Genomic DNA, 18,712 nt, shown 5'->3' with positions numbered 1-18,712 from the left:
GAAAATATTACAATGTAAAATATTAATTGTGAAAATTTCACTTAAAGATAAATATCATTTACGTAGTTAATTATACAAGAAGAATGCAGTAAATAAATACAAATTGAGACCGTAGATGTGCCTGGATGCTAGCTTTCCATTTCTCGATTAAATGCTTTTGAAAAAAGGAGTGTATGCAAGAGAAAAAGCCAATTTAATTTTTAAAAAAACTGAAATAATCTACATTTAACGTTTTTTTTTAATTTTTTTTTATATGTAACTAGGAGCCTCCGCCACCCCTGCTTATTCCGCTTGCCTAACCCAGTAATTGCTTCGCATTCATCATTGCCCTTAAATGTCGATTTTTTGTACTAAAACAGAATATTATGTTTCCAAAATATACAATCATTGTTTTATGTAAGAACATTTTGTTAACATGTTAATCATAACGAAATGGACATTTATCTGGATTTGAAAAAGATTAATCTAAACTTGAAAAAAAAAGTTTGCGTGATTTAATAATAAAAAAAAATAGTGCGTGGAGTCCCTCCGCGCGGAAGAAGTTAAACTTCGTAACCTGCGACGTCAATTGTAGAAGAATCAGCAGTCGTAGAAGGATCACTAGTTCTATTCAACGACTCTTTTTCCTGCCCCGTTCGCTTCCGTGCTCTATAATCACGGTAATATTGTGCATTTTTCCCTCTTGAACCAGTGGAAGTGCTTCATCGTCTCGCCCTGGAAAATGTATTTGTATTAATAATGTATGTGAATGCGTCATAATGTAATTTCAGAAGAGAAGCAATCAATTGATATTCACAAGAGACGTACCTTGACATAACCTTAAATCCGTCGCATTGTCCGTGGGATTGTTTTCACTCATTTTTTACAATTGTTATCCACTAAATTTGAAAATAAAAAATACTACCCTATTAAATTATATGTGTATCAAAACAAACTAAAAAAATATTTATAGAAAAACAATACTTTTATGACTTTTATTATTTTTATGCTAGTGAGAACCAAAACAATATGGAAATGAATGAGGGAAAACTGGATCCTACCACGTGATTTCCCGACCAATAAAAATGTAGCGTTAAACGTTTAACGCAACCTTGTTGGAAGTCGCATAAGAACTTCAAAAATAAATAAGTGGAACTTATAACAATTCACAAAAGGAACGGTTCTTATCGCTCTTGACTAAGTTTTTCTTTTATTTTTAATTTCACTATAAATATTAAGAGTTATATCCGGCAACACACGTAATCTCTCACTTATTTTATTTATTTATTTTTGCTACTTTTTATTGACATCTATTCGAGCGCGAGAGTTTGAAAAATGAAGATGTAAAGATCTCGTGGGGGAAAGATAATCTTTCTATAACAACGGATAAATAGTCAATATTTAAAGCAAAAAGCTGGTGAAAAAACAAGAAAAAGAACTTTTTAATTGCAATAACTTTCGAACAAATTGGAATTTTTAAACAAAATTCCCAAATAAATTTAGTTCTTTCAACCAGCAAATCAAATTTTAATTACGGAGTCGCATTTCAGCGGGCTACAGATTGACTAAACTTGATATTTTTTCATTATAAGTTTAACAGTTAATTATTCTCGAACTAATAGTGGAATCCTAGATTTTTTTATTCCCTCGTACACCCTACCTTCGTAATTTCAAGTTTCTAAAATCATTAGTTTTGTGTAACAAAGCAAAATGCAAAAAAAAAAGAAGAAAGAAGTGATAAAAAAATTGCATAAGAAAGCACTTAAAATTGCAATAGCTTTTAAACAAATTGGAGTTTCAAGAAAGAAAAAAAAAACTGTTCTGTTCATAAATAAATCTGGCTTTTTCAGCGTTCTAAATTTCAACTCAGGAATTGCATTCCTGAAGCTTGTAGGTCGCCCATAAGGTGTTTTTTCCGACAAGTCTAACAGTGAATAATTCTCGAACTAATAATCGAATACCATTTTTTTATACCATTGTACTCCTTGTACTACATTTTTCCACACACCTCTGTTGTTTCAAGTTTCTAAATCCTATAGATTTTGTGCAGCAAAGCAAAATGTAACGTAAAGCAAAAAAAGTAAGTGATAAAAAAAGTGCACAAAACTAAGCACTTAAAATTGCAATAACTTTTAAACATAGTTCTCGAACTATTATTGAATACTATTTTTTATTCCATTGTACTCCTTGTACATTTTTCTACACATTTCTGTAGTTTCAAGTCTTATAGTGTTTTCATAAAGCAAAATGTAACGTTATGTTAAACACCCTAAACAGCCATAACTTTTTGTTACTTTAGACCAGGGGTCGCCAAACTTTTTTGATCATCGACCCCTTTATAATTTCTCGAAATCTCCATCGACCCCCATAAAAGTAATTTTATGTTAATTAAAATAAAACTCCATTAGATACTATATTTGTATTATTTGTTTTATGACTTTAAACATTTATTAAAGTAATAGTACATTGTGTAACAATAGTTTTATGAAAAATATATTAATGTTGAAATTTAAATACCTTAATATTTATTAAATAATAAGTAATTATAAATAAGTAGAAATAATGAGTAAAGTAACTTCAGATTTATTGCTTCTTAATCAATGAGATAGGTGTGCCTGGTGTTTTTTTGCAAGGTTCGCTATATTGGGTTCAAAATTGGTCAAGTTTAATCGGAAATCCCCTCGAAACTCCACATTTAATTTATTTCTGTACTTAGTTAGTTAGGATTGAATTTACGTGACTGAAACCGGCTTCAACCCTATAGGAACTTGGAAATGCTAGCATAAATGGCTGAGCTATTTCTTAAAGTTGCTATAGTTTTGTCGCTGGCTGTACTAATCCATATTATTAATGCTTACCTTCTTTTTTACATGTATTGATAATTAAAATTGATATCTAAACTAAACGAATGGTTTTATCGAAACAATAACTAATTAGCCAAAACTATAAGAGTTTTAATAATGACACTGCAACTATTCAACACTGTTCATAGTTTGCAATGATAGCTGAAACTGCGTGTGATATTTGCGTTTGTAGCATCAATGCTCATCACACGTGACATTTGGACGAGCGCACATATGCATATGACTTATAAACCAGAAGTGCAGAGTTCGTGCCACTGCGCCCTGGTACGTAAATACTTGTTTCACCCGATTAATATACGTTTATTAATTTATGTTCTATAAAGAAACTGATATTAAGTCAATTATAAAAAAATTCACAAGTTTTGCATACTCAATTAGGTATGTGTGATTTGCGTATTAAGAACTGTTTTTTCTTCAACCCCCTGGCTCAGATCAACCCCCGCTTTTGTTAAATAGACCCCTGGGGGTCTATATAGACCACTTTGGCGACCTCTGCTTTAGACAGATGTTTATGGAGTCGCGATGAACCAGTAGTTAAGGCACTGAACTGTTATTGTGAAGAACTGGGATCCGATCTCCAGTGGTGGCTTGAAGCCTACCGAGCTTCAGCTATGTAGGTTACAGTTTAGATACCAGCTTGTCTGGGAAGTAAAGGTGGTTTATGCGCAGTGCTGACCATATTGTCACAATCATGCCGTTAGTCACGAAATTGTGTAGCTTAATGCCCACAATGGGCTGTTGCGGGGCACGTTTTTATGCATGTTAATGAAAATTACTAATATAAAAAATTATTATTTACCACAAAATACTCTTACATTTAATGAAAAGAATATTTAAATTTTAATGATGCAGAAACTTCATCACTAAATTTGCGTGCAGCACATATTTTACTCTTCATAAAATATTACACATGTTAAAAATTTAGTTTCATAATAAAAATAATTGTAAAAGTTTTATCGCCCTTAATCGTCGATTGACCGTATTCCCCTTCGTCCCCTCAATGTAAACCACTGTATACGATAACTCTTTCGTATTAAAGTAATATTTTAGAAACAAAACTCTTGAAAAGAATGAAAAATAAGAAAGTTGAATTATGATATAAATTCCGGGTCAGAAATTCGAAAGCATACGATCTTATAAAATAACTAAAAGTCGTCTGAAGGTTCTGAAGTGTATAGAATTTCCTTAAAACGTGACCTCGAAACTTTCTTAACGACTTTCTTTGAAGTAGTTATCAGAAAAATAGCTAATAATTACTATCGCATAATCTAAACAATCTTTGATTAACTAGTGGCCGTTAGGCTGTAAGCGAAACCAATTCTGATAATATTTAGAGAGATTAGTTATCGAAAATCTGCAACGTTTATTTGAAGAGCAATTTTATTGTTATCGATGTATGAACTTTCTTTGTAATATTCTCATTTATTGTTATCTCTCACCCATTATTTTTAAATTTGTAAACTCTTGTGTTTCGTGCACTCAGTTTTTGAATTAACCATTTTTATCGCTAATCACCGTTTGCTTTTAGATTCCTGTGATAAAATTGAAGAGTCGAACGTATGCGATAAAAATACAATATAATCATAATTTATGTAGTGTTAATATGGGCTACTATGAGACACTCAAAATAGTAAACAAAACTACCTATTCTACCTACCTACTCTACTATATGCTAGTGGCATCGCCGTTATTTTATTTTAAAGGCAGTGGTTCCCAATTTTTTTTTGGTACCGGAACCTTAAATAATCAACCTTTTTCTGAAAGAAACCCAGACTTTAGAAATAAAGTAAAAATGAAGACAATTGTGAACGTATTAACCATTAAAAGACAAGACTACTTTATTTTGACATATAGTCTTTTTATATTTAAAACAGGAATGACATCTTTCCATTCGTTTTATCATTAATAATCTATAATAAGGTTTTATGTTCGACAGTTGAATTCGCTTTCTTGGAGCTAAATATAGGTAAAAATTTGTTTTGTGTTTCTATAAAATGAAAAATAAAAATAACTGCTATAAATGTTGAAAATTGTTATTAGGGAAACATATTTTTTATTAACGAATTTAGTTATTTCATTTTGATTTGGAAAACGCAATGTGAAATAGGATTGCAATTTTTTATAAATGCATGTCTTTTTCATAAATATATATATTTTTTAAAAAATGCCCTTTTCTTTCATAGGCATTTTATTTTTAAACAATTTTGTTTGATACTCTATGAATTAAACTCGTTAACTTCAGATATTACAGCATTGCTTTTCTTTTCGATAATAATAAATTGAAAATAACACTGGGGAAAATTTTTTTGTTGCATTTATACAAATACTTGACCTTGCCTAGTTCGGGTGTGAGAATTTCAAATTAGTTTTGCTCCTTAAGTTAAGAATTTTCTTTAAAATGACATTTGTAGTCTATTTTATATCGAAATGTACAAGTTTAAAAGCGTTTTATATAATAAAGGGTTGCATAAATGCTGCGACAAACTCCTAGGGGAGTTAGGGCACATCATTAGGATTAAAATTGCAAAGGAGACCAAGAACAGGAATGTCGTCGAACGCGGCTAGGGGGTTTACCTATAATGACCTGTTCAGAAGCACACAAAGAAACAGTTCATAGTAGAGAGGTGCCTTTAGTGGCGTATGATGATGTTTCCGGGCACGGGTTCTTATACAATTTTTATCCTGATGATGTGCCCTAACATTTATGGACCCTCTATTATATGTAACATTTTTAAAATTGTATGTTTTGACAAAAAAAAAAGGACTAAAAATGTCATTTAAAAAAAAAAAAACTGTAACTGGAAGAGAGAAACCGATTGTAGATTTGAAATCAGTGATCTAAAAGAATCTAAGTTCTGTTAAAAAATCTCATGCAATAGAAAATTTTTTCCTGAGTGTAAACAATGTCTTATGTGATTTAAAGAAGCAAAAATCATTTAACGCTTTTCTTCATTGCGTAATATTTACCATATTTTTTTTTGGTACTTCGTTCTTGAGAATAGAACTTTTTTTGAAATATAGTGAACAAGTAACTTTTTATTAGATAAGAAAAGCTAATCTAGAAAATTCCAATTAGTTTCCACTATATTATATTAATAATGGACTGTTTAAGATGTGCTTCTACAGATCATGGCCATTTGTATTTTAGAGTCCTCATCTGGCTTGCATAAATAAAATTACATAATTTTTTTAATGATACTTGTTCTAATAAGTTAGATGAACTTTTCCCCCAGATAACTTAAAAGTAATTAGTTTAAAATTAAATATTGTGATATAATTTAGTAACTTAAAAAATATTCCATCAGTTTAGAAAGTAATTTTAATTCTAAAGAAAAGAAGATAATAAACAAGACTAAGTAGAAACTTTATTTAAACACATATGAGAATAGACATTTAAGACAGTAAAAAAGCTCTTATATTTAATACAGTAGAATCCTAATTTTTCGTTGGGCAAGCGGAAAAACCCATGATGGGGAAAAACGTAAAATCAAGGTAAAAAAAAAATTCTAAGCTCATTTTCAAAAATTTATAATTGACATATAAACTATTAGAAAAAATGTGCAATTTTTAGTCGTTTTTGTTTTTAGGTGCAATCTTAACAAAACCCTGTTAAAAACTATTTTTTGCAAATTTGCTTTTATATTTGTAAATAAACATTGTTTCAGAGTTTTTATACTTTGAATCCCTCAATCCTCTGAGTGTACGAATTCTTACAATTATTATCAAAAGCAGACATTAAATCAGATATCAAAGGGATTTAAAAAGTAACGAGATACGAGTCCCAATCGATGTACCTGCCTTGGAATAAGATCTTTACCTTAAGACACATAATCTTATTCTATCAAAGGGTTATGTCTCTACATTGAATACTGAGAAGCTTGCTTTGTGTATTTTTGTTGACGCTGTCCAAAGCTGCAGAAATAAAAATTAGAGCTCCAAGAACATTTATTTTTGTTTAAGAAAAGTCTTGCAGGTCACAGGAATCAAGGAAAAGAAATAATTTCCTAACCAGTTGCACCCGGTAACAATATTTAAATAAATGGGAGATATTTAAATGATGGGGATTTAAGATTCAAAGTTTGTTAAAAAAAAATCCAATTTTTCAATTTAAGCTCTCATATGCCCATGAGATACGGTTATGGGGATTCTGTGCTTTGTCTATTCCCCATCTCTTCTGATTTTAAATCAAGGGGAAAACCCTCTTTCATGGATAAAAGGACAATAAGAATAAACAGAAAGAATTTAAGAGCAGCTTCAAATAGATAAGATAAAAGTCTCTATTTAAAGAAAAAAGAAAAGAAAAAAAAAAAAAGAAACTTGAAAAAAGTTTATGTGAACCTAGTAAACAAAAAAACAAAAAAAAAAGAGTTTTGATATGTTATTAAGAAAGCGTTTGTTTTGATACGTTATTTTCTCAAACGGGGTAGAGTAAAATCAAGGATATTTTAACATTATCAGTATAGACAATTTCACAAGAATAAATAAATAAAATACGAAAAGAACAAGTGAAAACTGGGGTTCCACTGTATTTATAAACCTAATATTAAAATGTGAAATAAACACGTTATGCATGCTGAATTATACAAAAAATGATGCAAAAAGATTTCCTCGTTTTAAGGATTTCTAAGCACACATAGTTTTGAGTCTTAGTAGAAGAACAAATAGCATATTTCTTATTGTAAGATATTTTAAGTTGAAAGTGAAAATTATAATAAATGAATCCTGTTATGGCACTAATAAGAGCCAATGATCTAATTACTATTTTTAATTAGACTTGGCTATATTTTGAAAACTATTTATGCTAAAATATGAAAACAGGTTATAACACATTTTTATGAAAATTTAATAGTGGAAGTAATGCAAGCATGAAAAATGCATAAATGATATTACAATGATTTATGAATAAAGAAAAAGCATAATGAAATGGCATGATTCTTGTTAAATAAAGCTGAAAAAATTAATTTTTAATCCTTGTCATTACCTAACGTCATTACATAACATAACCGAAAATAGTCAGTTTGCCACTGTTTATGTCATTTTTGTTATTATTATAGGATAATAATTTCAGTTTAAAAAATTGAATAAAACAAACAAAATAATGCAGAAACTCTTTTTAAAATATCCAAAACATAAAATATTTTATCTTACAATGCATTAACACAGAAATATTTTTCGTTTATAGCTTTAAAACACATAAAGCCATTCCTCATATTTGAAACACACATAGCTTAGAAATCTTTCGCTTGATTTTAATATTTTTTAGCTTAATTTTTCAATTTCAAAATGATTTTAACTTTTCCATTGAAAAATGAGTTTACTATAACACAAATTAAAACCAATATCTCAGTTTCAGTTACTATTTTGAATTGAACTTCAGTATTATTTTTGGATGGAATATCTTTATGCTAAAACTAAAAAAAGAAAAAATATTCAAGGAAACAAATTTATTTTTACCAAACTTGAAACAAGCCATAAGCCTGATAAAATAACTGTGAAAAAACAAACAAACATATATAAACTTAAGTCATATTATTTCAAAAAATCTTATAACCAATTTTTAACAGCATTTCTTTCCGAGTATATTTTGGGACACTCAGCAAATAAATGTAAAACAAACTTCAAAAAGTACTAATCATAATTGCAAGACAACGATAGAATAATTTTGAACTTTTGCACTTCTGTGACTAAATAATCTATAACAAATATAAACTATAATTTTAACCAAAACAATAAACTTAGCTACATAGAAATAACAATAAAATATTTTAAAAAATAACATATTCACATACGAATGGAATATATAAAAACATATATTGTACTATAATATAACACAGAAATCCTCAAGAGCCCTTTCATAGACACATGGTTTTGTTGTCAGCTAAAAATATCTATATTACATATTTTTTTTATCTTGAAAATAAAGAATTCAAATATTTCTCCAATCACCACATGCCATGAAAACTAGGAAAATGAACACAACTACTTTGAAGAAGAGTATAAAATATTTAAAAAAAAAATAATATATTTACATATGGACGGAGTAGGTAAAAACATATATTGCACCATGTAAAATAACACAGAACTTTTTAAGAGCACTTCCAGACACATATGGCTTTGCTGCCAGCTAAAAACATGTACATTAAATGTTTTGCATCATGAGAAATAAAGAATCCAAATGCTTCTCCAACCACCACATGCCACGAAGCCCCATATTTTTGATCTAATGTCTCTTTGATTAATCTTGAAACTTTCTGAAATTTAAAAAAATTTATACTTTTTAAAAAATTTACATATTTTTTTCATTCATTTTAGATATTGATTATATAATAACTTTGCTTATAAATGACCGTCCAGTGAACAAATCAGTCGAGGGAACAGAGTTTTTGTCTGCTCAAAAATGGTGTTAAAAATGATTGTCCATTTTCCTGATTATAATAACAGTGAAACAATCTTGAAACTTTCTGAAATAGATAAATTTTAAAAAAAAATTATACTATTTAAAAAATTTACATACTTTTTTCATTTATTTTAGATGTAGATAATAAAATAACTTTGATTATAAATGACAGTCTAGTGAACAAATCAGTCGAGGGAACAGAGTTTTTGTCTGCTCAGAAATTGTGTTAAAAATAATTGTCCATTTTCCGGATCATAATAACAGTGAAACAATCCAAATATTAAATGAATATTGCTATATGTCTCTCATCCAAACATGATTTTCATAGTAAAAAAATTAAAAATTGAGATGGAATTCAATTTTTAGCACAAATAGCAGCAACTTTAGACAGCGATGAGGATGCATCATACAAATTACTGTACTTTCTTCATTTTGCTAGAGTGCATCAAGTAGACAAAAGTGCCTATATGTTTGAAATTTTTATAAACACTCTTTACTTAGAGCTGATGTTTTTAATGCTACCAATGCTGTCCCAACTCCATTTTAAATTATTTTGACTATAGAGATCATGTGTTGCTGAAAAAACAAGGTCATGCTGTTTGAAAGTTTCAAATTTCTGCCACTATATTCTTAACCTTGACTGCTAGATAATTTTTTTTAATGCTATTCTTCCTGTCTTATTTTATTCTGTCCTTGTAAATAGCATGATGTCTAGAGAGTTATATGCTCATAAGTTATTTCATAATCATCATGTATGTACTAAATACACAATAAAACAAACAATGCTTAAGCATAACAGTTTTGCTCCTGATATGAATATAGAAAGTGTAACACAATTAAACTGAAAATACAGAACTGCGTTAACAGCAACCAGGATTAGTCAAAATGCCAATTAATAGTAGTAATAAACATTTTTAAAAACATTATTCTAAAAACACTAACACAAAATCATTTTTTTTCTTTCCTCTTTTCTTTGAAAAGTTGGAACTATATTAATGTATATAGATATATTTGGTTGTGATGTAATTAAATAAACAAGCTGGGTGCAGTGTAATATATTTATATAGCTTACAGAAAAATCAGACGAAAGTTTTTGTTATAGTTTAATTTGGAATAAAAATAACACATGATGTAGCAATGTACTTAAATACAATCAACACTTCTAAAATTTCTAACCTTCTAAACTTTCTAATGATTTATCACACACAAGTGAACAAAAATCCATATATTCTCTCAATTGAAAATAATTTTTCAAAACAAAATATTAGATAATAGCACAAGAATAAATTAAATGAAGATATAATATAATATATTGATAAGAATTAATACAAGATAAATTTTAGCCAATATATGCAGCTATTAGTTCAATAGGATCGATATGTTTATTATGTCTCAAAGGTGGGTCTCATATTAATTGAATGTAAAGAATTGCCAAAATCACAACTCAAACTACTGAAGTTTCAAATAACTATCTCATTTTGTTAAATATTTGAGCTTTCTCATTTTCAAAGAATGTTTTAAGAAACCGTAATTAATTATATATTTTTAATTAGAAATTTATATCTATAGAAATATCTGAACTGTTTACTGACTTAAAGTAGAAGATTAAAGTAACACTGTTCACCGTAACATTAACTTTGCAGGTGCTAACAAAACTATAATCGCTGTTGAAAAGTTTCTATAGCTGAGACAATACTATCAACTCCACACATGCTGTAAAAATAATTATTTGCTTGATCACAATCTTGAAATTAAACCAAAATTGATATATTTGTTTGTAGTTAATTAATTTATTTTAATAAATCATAATTTTGATTAAATATAATTTTTAATAATTTGTAATAATTTCTTTTCTCTAAATAAGAAATATTTAAGTGTAATTAATGACCCTATTGATTATTTTTTATGTAAAATAATCAATAGGGTCAGGTGGGGTAAAGTGGGTATAGGTTAAAAAGCATCTATTTTCTCCTTTTAATTAGAGATAATTTATTTAATTATTTTTACAGACATTTACTAGGATTGCAGCAAACATTTTTATTTAAGTTTTATAAACAGATAAAAAAAAATTTAAGGTTTACAAACTATCTGTTTATGATCAATTTATAAAGTATGTTAGTTTAAGTTGTTGATGAACTTTCTTCTAATATCATTAAAAACAGTCAAAAACTATTAATTATAGTTCAAATTAGTACAGGGACATCAAAAGAACAGATCTACATGGAAATTTAAGAATGAATTTCCAAATTCCACTTATTATGAATTGTTTTCTGATGTGGGTATATGGTTAGGCTTAGATAAGTGTTCTATGATAGGGAAATTTTTTTTTTTTTTACTTCTGTGTTAGCTTTAATAAGTACCTAATGCTCTATATTTTATAATGAAATAGCTAAAAAATAATTTACTTGTTTGATTATAGCCCTACATAGTAATACCCTACCCTACAGCCCTACATAGTTCTATGATAGGGATAATTTTTTTCTTTACTTCTGTGTTAGCTTTAATAAGTATCTAATGCTCTATATTTTATAATGAAATAGCTAAAAAAATAATTTATTTGTTTGATTATAACCCTACATAGTAATTTTAATGCTGAAAACAAAATTCTTTTCAAATTTTGCTTTTTGAAGTAAAGAATTATATTGGAAATAATAATATAACAGACATATTATACAACTAAAATAATTACACCAAAATAGCATAGTAGTACAACTTAATAGGCATATTTAAAGATACAGAGGGGTTTTTACGCAAGTTTCTGCCTTCGTATGGCAGTTTTTTCATGGAAAACAAAATTTCCCTAAAGTGACTTAATTTAATAAAAATACATGCCTGCTATAAACAGTAAAAATACTTTAAAATACTACTATAAATATTAATTTTTACACTCTCATTTATATTTCAAATGAACCAAAAACTAATACATTTTACTTGCTTTTTGATGAAGTTGTGTAGAGTTTAGCAAAATATACTGCTAACCTAATTTTGATAGCCATTAACATTAACCCTTTAATTTTACGAGAAAAACTTATTTTTTAGCATTTTTTTTAAATATGATCATTATACATTTATTTAAGAGCGTTTTCATTTCTAAAACAATATTTTTTTAGAAATAAAAATGCTCTGTTACATACGTTTTTTAGTAAAAAATATACTAATTTCGGAACTATACTCACTTTACCCCACTAAAGGGTAAAGTGGGTATATCAAAACATGTTCTTTTGAATGCATTACCATAAGAAAATAATAAAACAAAATAGGTAAGTTATGCCTCATATTTAATTTATATGAATCTAATGTATATAAAATGCATCAACATTTTTAGTAAAATAACTTTAATGGTTTGGTTTACGAACCTTCTTCAAAAAAAGCTTGATTTTATACCCACTGACCCTATAAAACAAGTTCTCTATAATGCAAAGTATCACATTTTAAGGTTTGCATTATAAAGATCTACTGCAATAGAAAAGAATATAATATTAACATATGATTTCTTATCTACAAGATATTATTTTTAAAAATAGCTCAAAAACTAATTCAAAGATAAATATTTGTAAGAATATTTAATCTGTTCTATAACATTTATTATATAGCATTGAATAACTGGTGTGCAAATGGAAAAGAATTTGCAAATGGAAAATTTAGTTTAATATTATTTTTTACTATAAAGTAACAGAAATTTTTCATGGCAAACATTTGGACAATACATCATTTATTTTCTATGTGAACACATTCATTAAATACTTCTAAAAAATTGAATAAGTTAGAAGAGAAATAAAAATAATATCATTAATAAAAAAGTGTGAAAATGATTAATGTGAGAATTTTTGAATTAACTTTTGAGAGAAGTTTTGAATTAATTTCTTTGAGTTATAACAAGTATTTTCGAATCTTGATATAAGTCAAACAACAAAATTTTTAATTATGTGGCAAAACATCTTATTATATACTCTTTAATTATATTATATATAACCTCCATCAAAATTTTATTAGTGCAATTTCAAGTAAGGCTTAAATATTGCATGACTTTCAACTATTGATGACAGCATTATTTATGAAATATAGTTTAGGAATATAAACTTTTTAATATGTTAAGCTGCTTGCCTTTTTTAAGTTAGAGTTGGAAAAACAATTGTTGAGAATAGTACTGCACAATCATAAAATGAAGATTTCGAAAACAAATTTTACCTCATGATCAGTAGAATGCTTTTCATACGAAGTAACACATAAATCCATGGTATCTGTTTTCATTTCTTCAGACATATCACAGGTCTGAAAAAGGATGGCATGATAAGAAATCATTGATAACTTAAACTAATTGCAAGCTAAAACAAAAGAACAGTAAATAATCAAAAGTGAATTCTCACTTAAAATCCTATTTTTAAAATGGTAATTTTTTATTTAAAAAAAATTAGATTTCCTTTTTCAAATAAAGAGTCAAAACATATATTTCATGAAACAAATTAAATATGTGAACCCAGTGATGGAGCCAGAAATTTTTTTGGAAGAGAGGAGATATTACACCAATCTATTGCAATTATTATTTTTTTTTTAATTTTATGCTATTTACCATGTAGAACTAAAAATCAACTGCCCATTTTTTGTAAAAATATATTTTAAATCAATAAATAAATAATATAATTAACTGTTTCCTTAGGTGGGATTTTAAATACTAAAACCACTTTTTTGGTTATATTATACTAATTTAAATAAATATAAAAATTAAATTGTCTAAAATGAGATAAATTATTAAGAACTAAATAACATTTAAGAATAACTAGTAGTCTAAGTAACATTTGACATTAAGATAGATTATTTCTACATTAAGACACTGGCCAACTTTATGGTTAAAGCAATCTGCTTTGCTTTGCCAAAATAAATACACTTAGTTGTTTCAAAAAACGTGTTTACAATGAAATAACAATATTTCTTTATAAATTAAAAAACAAGATGAAAAGCTGTAAAATAATTTGTAGTAATTATTATATAAATAATAAATGATTATAGATGCGTAACATACAACCAAGATTTTTTTTAAATATAATTCTAAGATTATTATCAATGTTTGAAATTCTCACAATTAAAATTGCATTATAAAATACAGCAGCTCAGTACAAGCACTATATTTTTGAGGGCATTGTTACTTTAAAAAAATAATTCAAAAAAGTTTGTTTAATTTAATATATATAGATCAACATTTAACATGATGAAATAGAAGAAACCTAAAATGGATACAAAGATTATATTCCTTTTAATATCTGATTTTTATTTCTTTTTAAATTAAACTGAGTTTACAAAACCAGTAATATATATAACAAATAACTAAATGTGTTAGTTAATAAATTTAATTTAAATGTTAAAATGTAATTTTTAAGTAAAATATGAAATTTTGTTTAAATTTATTTTTTTTAAATACTTTATTTAGATAAAATATCCAATTTTAAAAAGAAATTTGCAACATTCCTGATTTTCTTCTTTTTTTTATTATTTAAAATGATTTCGTTTGCTTATTAATTATTAGATTGAAATTCTATTTCAAATCAGTGTTTATTTTGTTTAAATAGTCTTTTTTTGCATTGATCTTCGTAATAATGATAATAATTTAATTTTTAAGAATTCGGGCATAATTTTGGGAAATTTCCATTTTTAACATAAAAAGAAATATTAAATTGTGCTTTTTTATTTTTACTATGTTATTTTTCAATTTATGAGCAAAATACAGCTAAAGAGTACTGAACTATAAAGAATTGTTTAAGAGTTGCTTTTTGAAATTCTAGTTAAGAATACAATGTTTTAAATGCAAATAGAAATAAAATTTATAACAGACTTATAATTGCTTAAAACAACTGTATGCTTTTGTTGGCTGCATCCTTAATGATGCCTTAATAAGAATAGAGCTTATAATATTTAGTTTGCAAAAAATTTTTTTTTTCTTCTTCAATTTAACTACTATCGAATAATATGTAACTAATTTGAAAAAAATGTAGTAAATACTTTTTTTCTTCAACATATTAATGCAATAATTAATAAATTTCCATGTTTTCTGAAGTTAGCTATTACATAAAGATGTGATAGTTAACATTCAAAATCAAAATTTATAAATCTTTATTGATAATTATTCAATAAATTGTATTAATCTTGCAGTAAGCCAATTTACAATGAAACCCGCTTGTGTAATATCCAGGAACATCATAACTATACTGTAGAATAAAGAAAGAATTATGCATTATTTGTATGTGGGAAAAATTATCACAAAATTTTGTTTCAGTGAAATGGAATACATTTTTTTAAAAATAAATTACTTAAAACATGAATAAATTTTGCACTTCAAAAATATACTTCTAACAACATTTTCCTAGTTTAGTAGCTAGTTTTAAAAATCACAAAATGTAATAGTAAAAAATAAAATTAAGAACATAAGTCAATCTGAATTTAAGAATGAAAATATTCTCCGACTTAAATAAGTTAAATAGAAAGCTAATTGAATAAAGAGCTGAAAAATAAATAAATAGATAAAGATTTCAATATTAACTTTAACTTACATGCTCAATTGAATAAAAGTTTTTACTTTAAGTAAATAACAAATTAACCATTGTCAATACAGCCAAAAATTATTTCCGTCTTAAATATATATATTATTTAATAAAACTATATTATAAAACTAAAATATATTAATAAAACTTTCAATAAAGTTCATAAAAAACCACAGTATTTATGAACGTCGGGTACTTATCCTAAATTATAAAAAGCAGGGTATTTAACATCTACACACATTACATCATATTATTATAATTTTCTTTTGTGATGTAAAAACTTATTCCGTTAGCAAGATTCGTAGAATATATCCTAAGAGTAAACCTCATTAGACAGTCCACTCCTTTTTCCACTCAGAATTAATTAATTAATATCATAAAGTATAAAGGAAGTTTTTTGTCAAGTGTCTAATAAAATTACAAAACAATAATCTTTTTTTTAAATATAATTCTAAGTTATTAGTCTCTTCAATAATTCCATAAATAAATAGTAGTATAAAAATAAAAAAAAGGATTAGCATTTGTAATATAAAGAAAGCTATACAAATATCCATAGTAATTTCAGACAATAATTAAATTTTTCAAATATTTAATTGCAATATAGCTTTTTCAGTAAAATAAAATTGAAATAAACAAAATTTGAATACTTACTTGTATTAAAGGATAGTTCATGACCTTTCGATAAGGAGCAGATGCTGCTGCTTTAGATTTACTCATCTTAACTAGAGCTTACTTTGTTTTCTAAAAAAATGTAAATTATTAGTACCTAAAGATACAATTTAAAATTTTCGAGGATAAGTTTTGTACATCAAAATTTAATCAAGCGACCTCAACAGTCAATGAAAAAGATATTATAAATATCTATCAACACTATATAAATTGATATGTTGGGAAACTTTTTCTAACAAAATTGAAGATGCATATTTATATTATGAATGCAAGGCATTTTAAATATTGTAAAAATTAATGATTTCATGAAAATTTTACAAAATTTTTTAGATGCAAGAAAAGTAATATGGTTCAGAAAAGGAAAGATATAATATAGAGCAGAAACTTTAAATGAACCCAACTATACCTTATGCATCAATCTACTTTAATGATATAAGTGAGGAAAAAACGCAAAAATTTTAAACCAAAATTTTTTCCCTTCTTTTTCTTGAAAATAGAAATCTTATAAAAACAAAATAATCCTATTCCCTCAATTTCTCTCTTGATAAATTTCCTCAGTAAATACTAGTACAATGGAAAAGTTTCTATAAAATAAACTGATCACTAATAAAATAACAAAAAAAAAACTGTACAAAAAAAAAAGCTATATCTTATTTGTTAAAAATTTATAAGATCCAAATTATAAAATCACATACACAATTTATTCATTTTTCATTTCAAACAAATTAGTAGTTTCGAATCAAAACAAGAGCTAGCTTTGGAATGCTAAGTCAAGATCAATTTTTTCATAGATTTTATTAATTGTATGAAAATCAATAGTTTGAAAAGTTTTCAAAGAAACAGCAGTTTCTTCAAGATATAAGCACAAATGCTTATACAAAAATGTTCTTAAAAAATGAACGTAAGAAAATTTTACAGAATAATAACAAGATTAATGTAAATATAATTGCTGAAACTTAAAGAAATGAATAATATTAAGAATTTTTCATAGACTATTAATAATAGCAAATCTCTCATTAATGTTCAGTGGCTTTAAAAAGTGTTCATACAATTATGATTTTTAATAAAATAGGACTCTAGTAATTTATTTAAATGAATATTTCAGAATAGGTATTTAACAATAAGATAACAAAAATAATCTATTCTTAATCCTGTTGCACTGAAAAATCAATGAAGAGTTTCAGGTGAAATCGAAAAATAATATTTTTCATTAAATTCAGCATAAACTTTTGCAGCACTCAAACATGAATTTATACATATTTTTTAAAAAATTTTAAAATTTTAATCTCTAATTATGCTGATCAAAATTTCTCCTTTTAAGCATTTTATCTCATACTGCACAGTAAAATGGGAAAATTTAGCAATATTCTGTACTAATTTATCACTACAATGATGAAAAATAATCAATTTTCTTATGCAGTCTGTTGTTTCAATTCAAGAACGAACCATTCTTAAATAATAAAGAAAATACAACAGATTTAGCAAGCAAAAATTAAAATTGAACGCTTTATTAATTTCTACCAAATTACGAAAAAAAAAAACAAAAACGAATGAAATAAAAATTAATGACAAAAAGTATATATAATAATGTAAGGCAAAAGAAATTATTTTCAATTATGAATTTAGCCAAAAATAATTCAGTGTATGATGACTTTTGCAAGATAAAATCTTAAAGCCTTTTGATTATTGCTTTCATATAAATGAAGTTTTACAATTTTTTTAAAATATTTCACGTAGTTTTGCTAAAAATAGATAATAATCTTATTATTAAATATACACTTGGAAATATAAATTTCAATATTGGATAGGACTCTGTTTCATTGAAAATACTAAGTGTAAAAATACTTTTTATTAAATTCAAACATAGATATTAAAATATTTACTTTCAAGTTGTTCAGGTTTCTTTGTTTACAAATTGGTTCACGTTTCCTTGCCAGATTTCAAACAGTAAAATTTTTTCACAAACCGTGAAACGAATAAGCAAATTTATTTTCACAGCTTTATCTTTTTATTAAAATGAAATAATTAATTAACATATTTTATCAGCCTGCCTTTTTCTGTAATTTCATTTACAATTCCCGATCCAGAATTTTCTCGTTAGTTTCTCTAGAATTTTCTGGAAGCAGCATAACGACATATTCGGTTCTGGTTTCATCATTCAAAAAGGTTATAAATATATCGTCTGCTCCTGAGTGTGCTATGATCTGGTCTGTTACGAATTGTTCGTTGTATTGAGAGTGTATCTCACAGAATTTGAACACTTGTGTTTG

The 18,712-nt window shown here is 26.3% G+C and overlaps 1 protein-coding gene across 4 annotated transcripts; it reads right to left on the bottom strand.

The window, feature by feature from the left end:
• Nucleotides 1-6,186: 6,186 nt before the first annotated feature.
• On the bottom strand, nt 6,187-18,463 carry LOC107447384 (dynein axonemal light chain 4). Of its 4 annotated transcripts, none has more exons than XM_016062283.3 (4): nt 18,326-18,463; nt 16,425-16,514; nt 13,429-13,512; nt 6,187-9,094 (listed from the first exon to the last, which is right to left on the bottom strand). In XM_016062283.3, exons 2-4 carry the CDS (start codon nt 16,488-16,490, stop codon nt 8,930-8,932), a joined length of 315 nt encoding a protein of 104 aa, XP_015917769.1. In that variant the 5' UTR covers nt 16,491-16,514; nt 18,326-18,463; the 3' UTR covers nt 6,187-8,929. The 4 variants fall into 4 exon arrangements, with proteins under 4 accessions (XP_015917769.1, XP_015917770.1, XP_042896515.1 ...); XM_016062284.3 differs by having other exon boundaries at nt 18,288-18,334; XM_043040581.2 differs by lacking the exon at nt 18,326-18,463 and adding an exon at nt 18,220-18,264.
• Nucleotides 18,464-18,712: the final 249 nt, after the last annotated feature.

Source organism: Parasteatoda tepidariorum, chromosome 8 (genome assembly GCF_043381705.1).
Source record: "Parasteatoda tepidariorum isolate YZ-2023 chromosome 8, CAS_Ptep_4.0, whole genome shotgun sequence".
NCBI classification, from domain to species: domain Eukaryota; kingdom Metazoa; phylum Arthropoda; class Arachnida; order Araneae; family Theridiidae; genus Parasteatoda; species Parasteatoda tepidariorum.
Note: the sequence above shows the minus strand (reverse complement) of the source record. Positions and strands in the feature narration are given on the sequence as shown.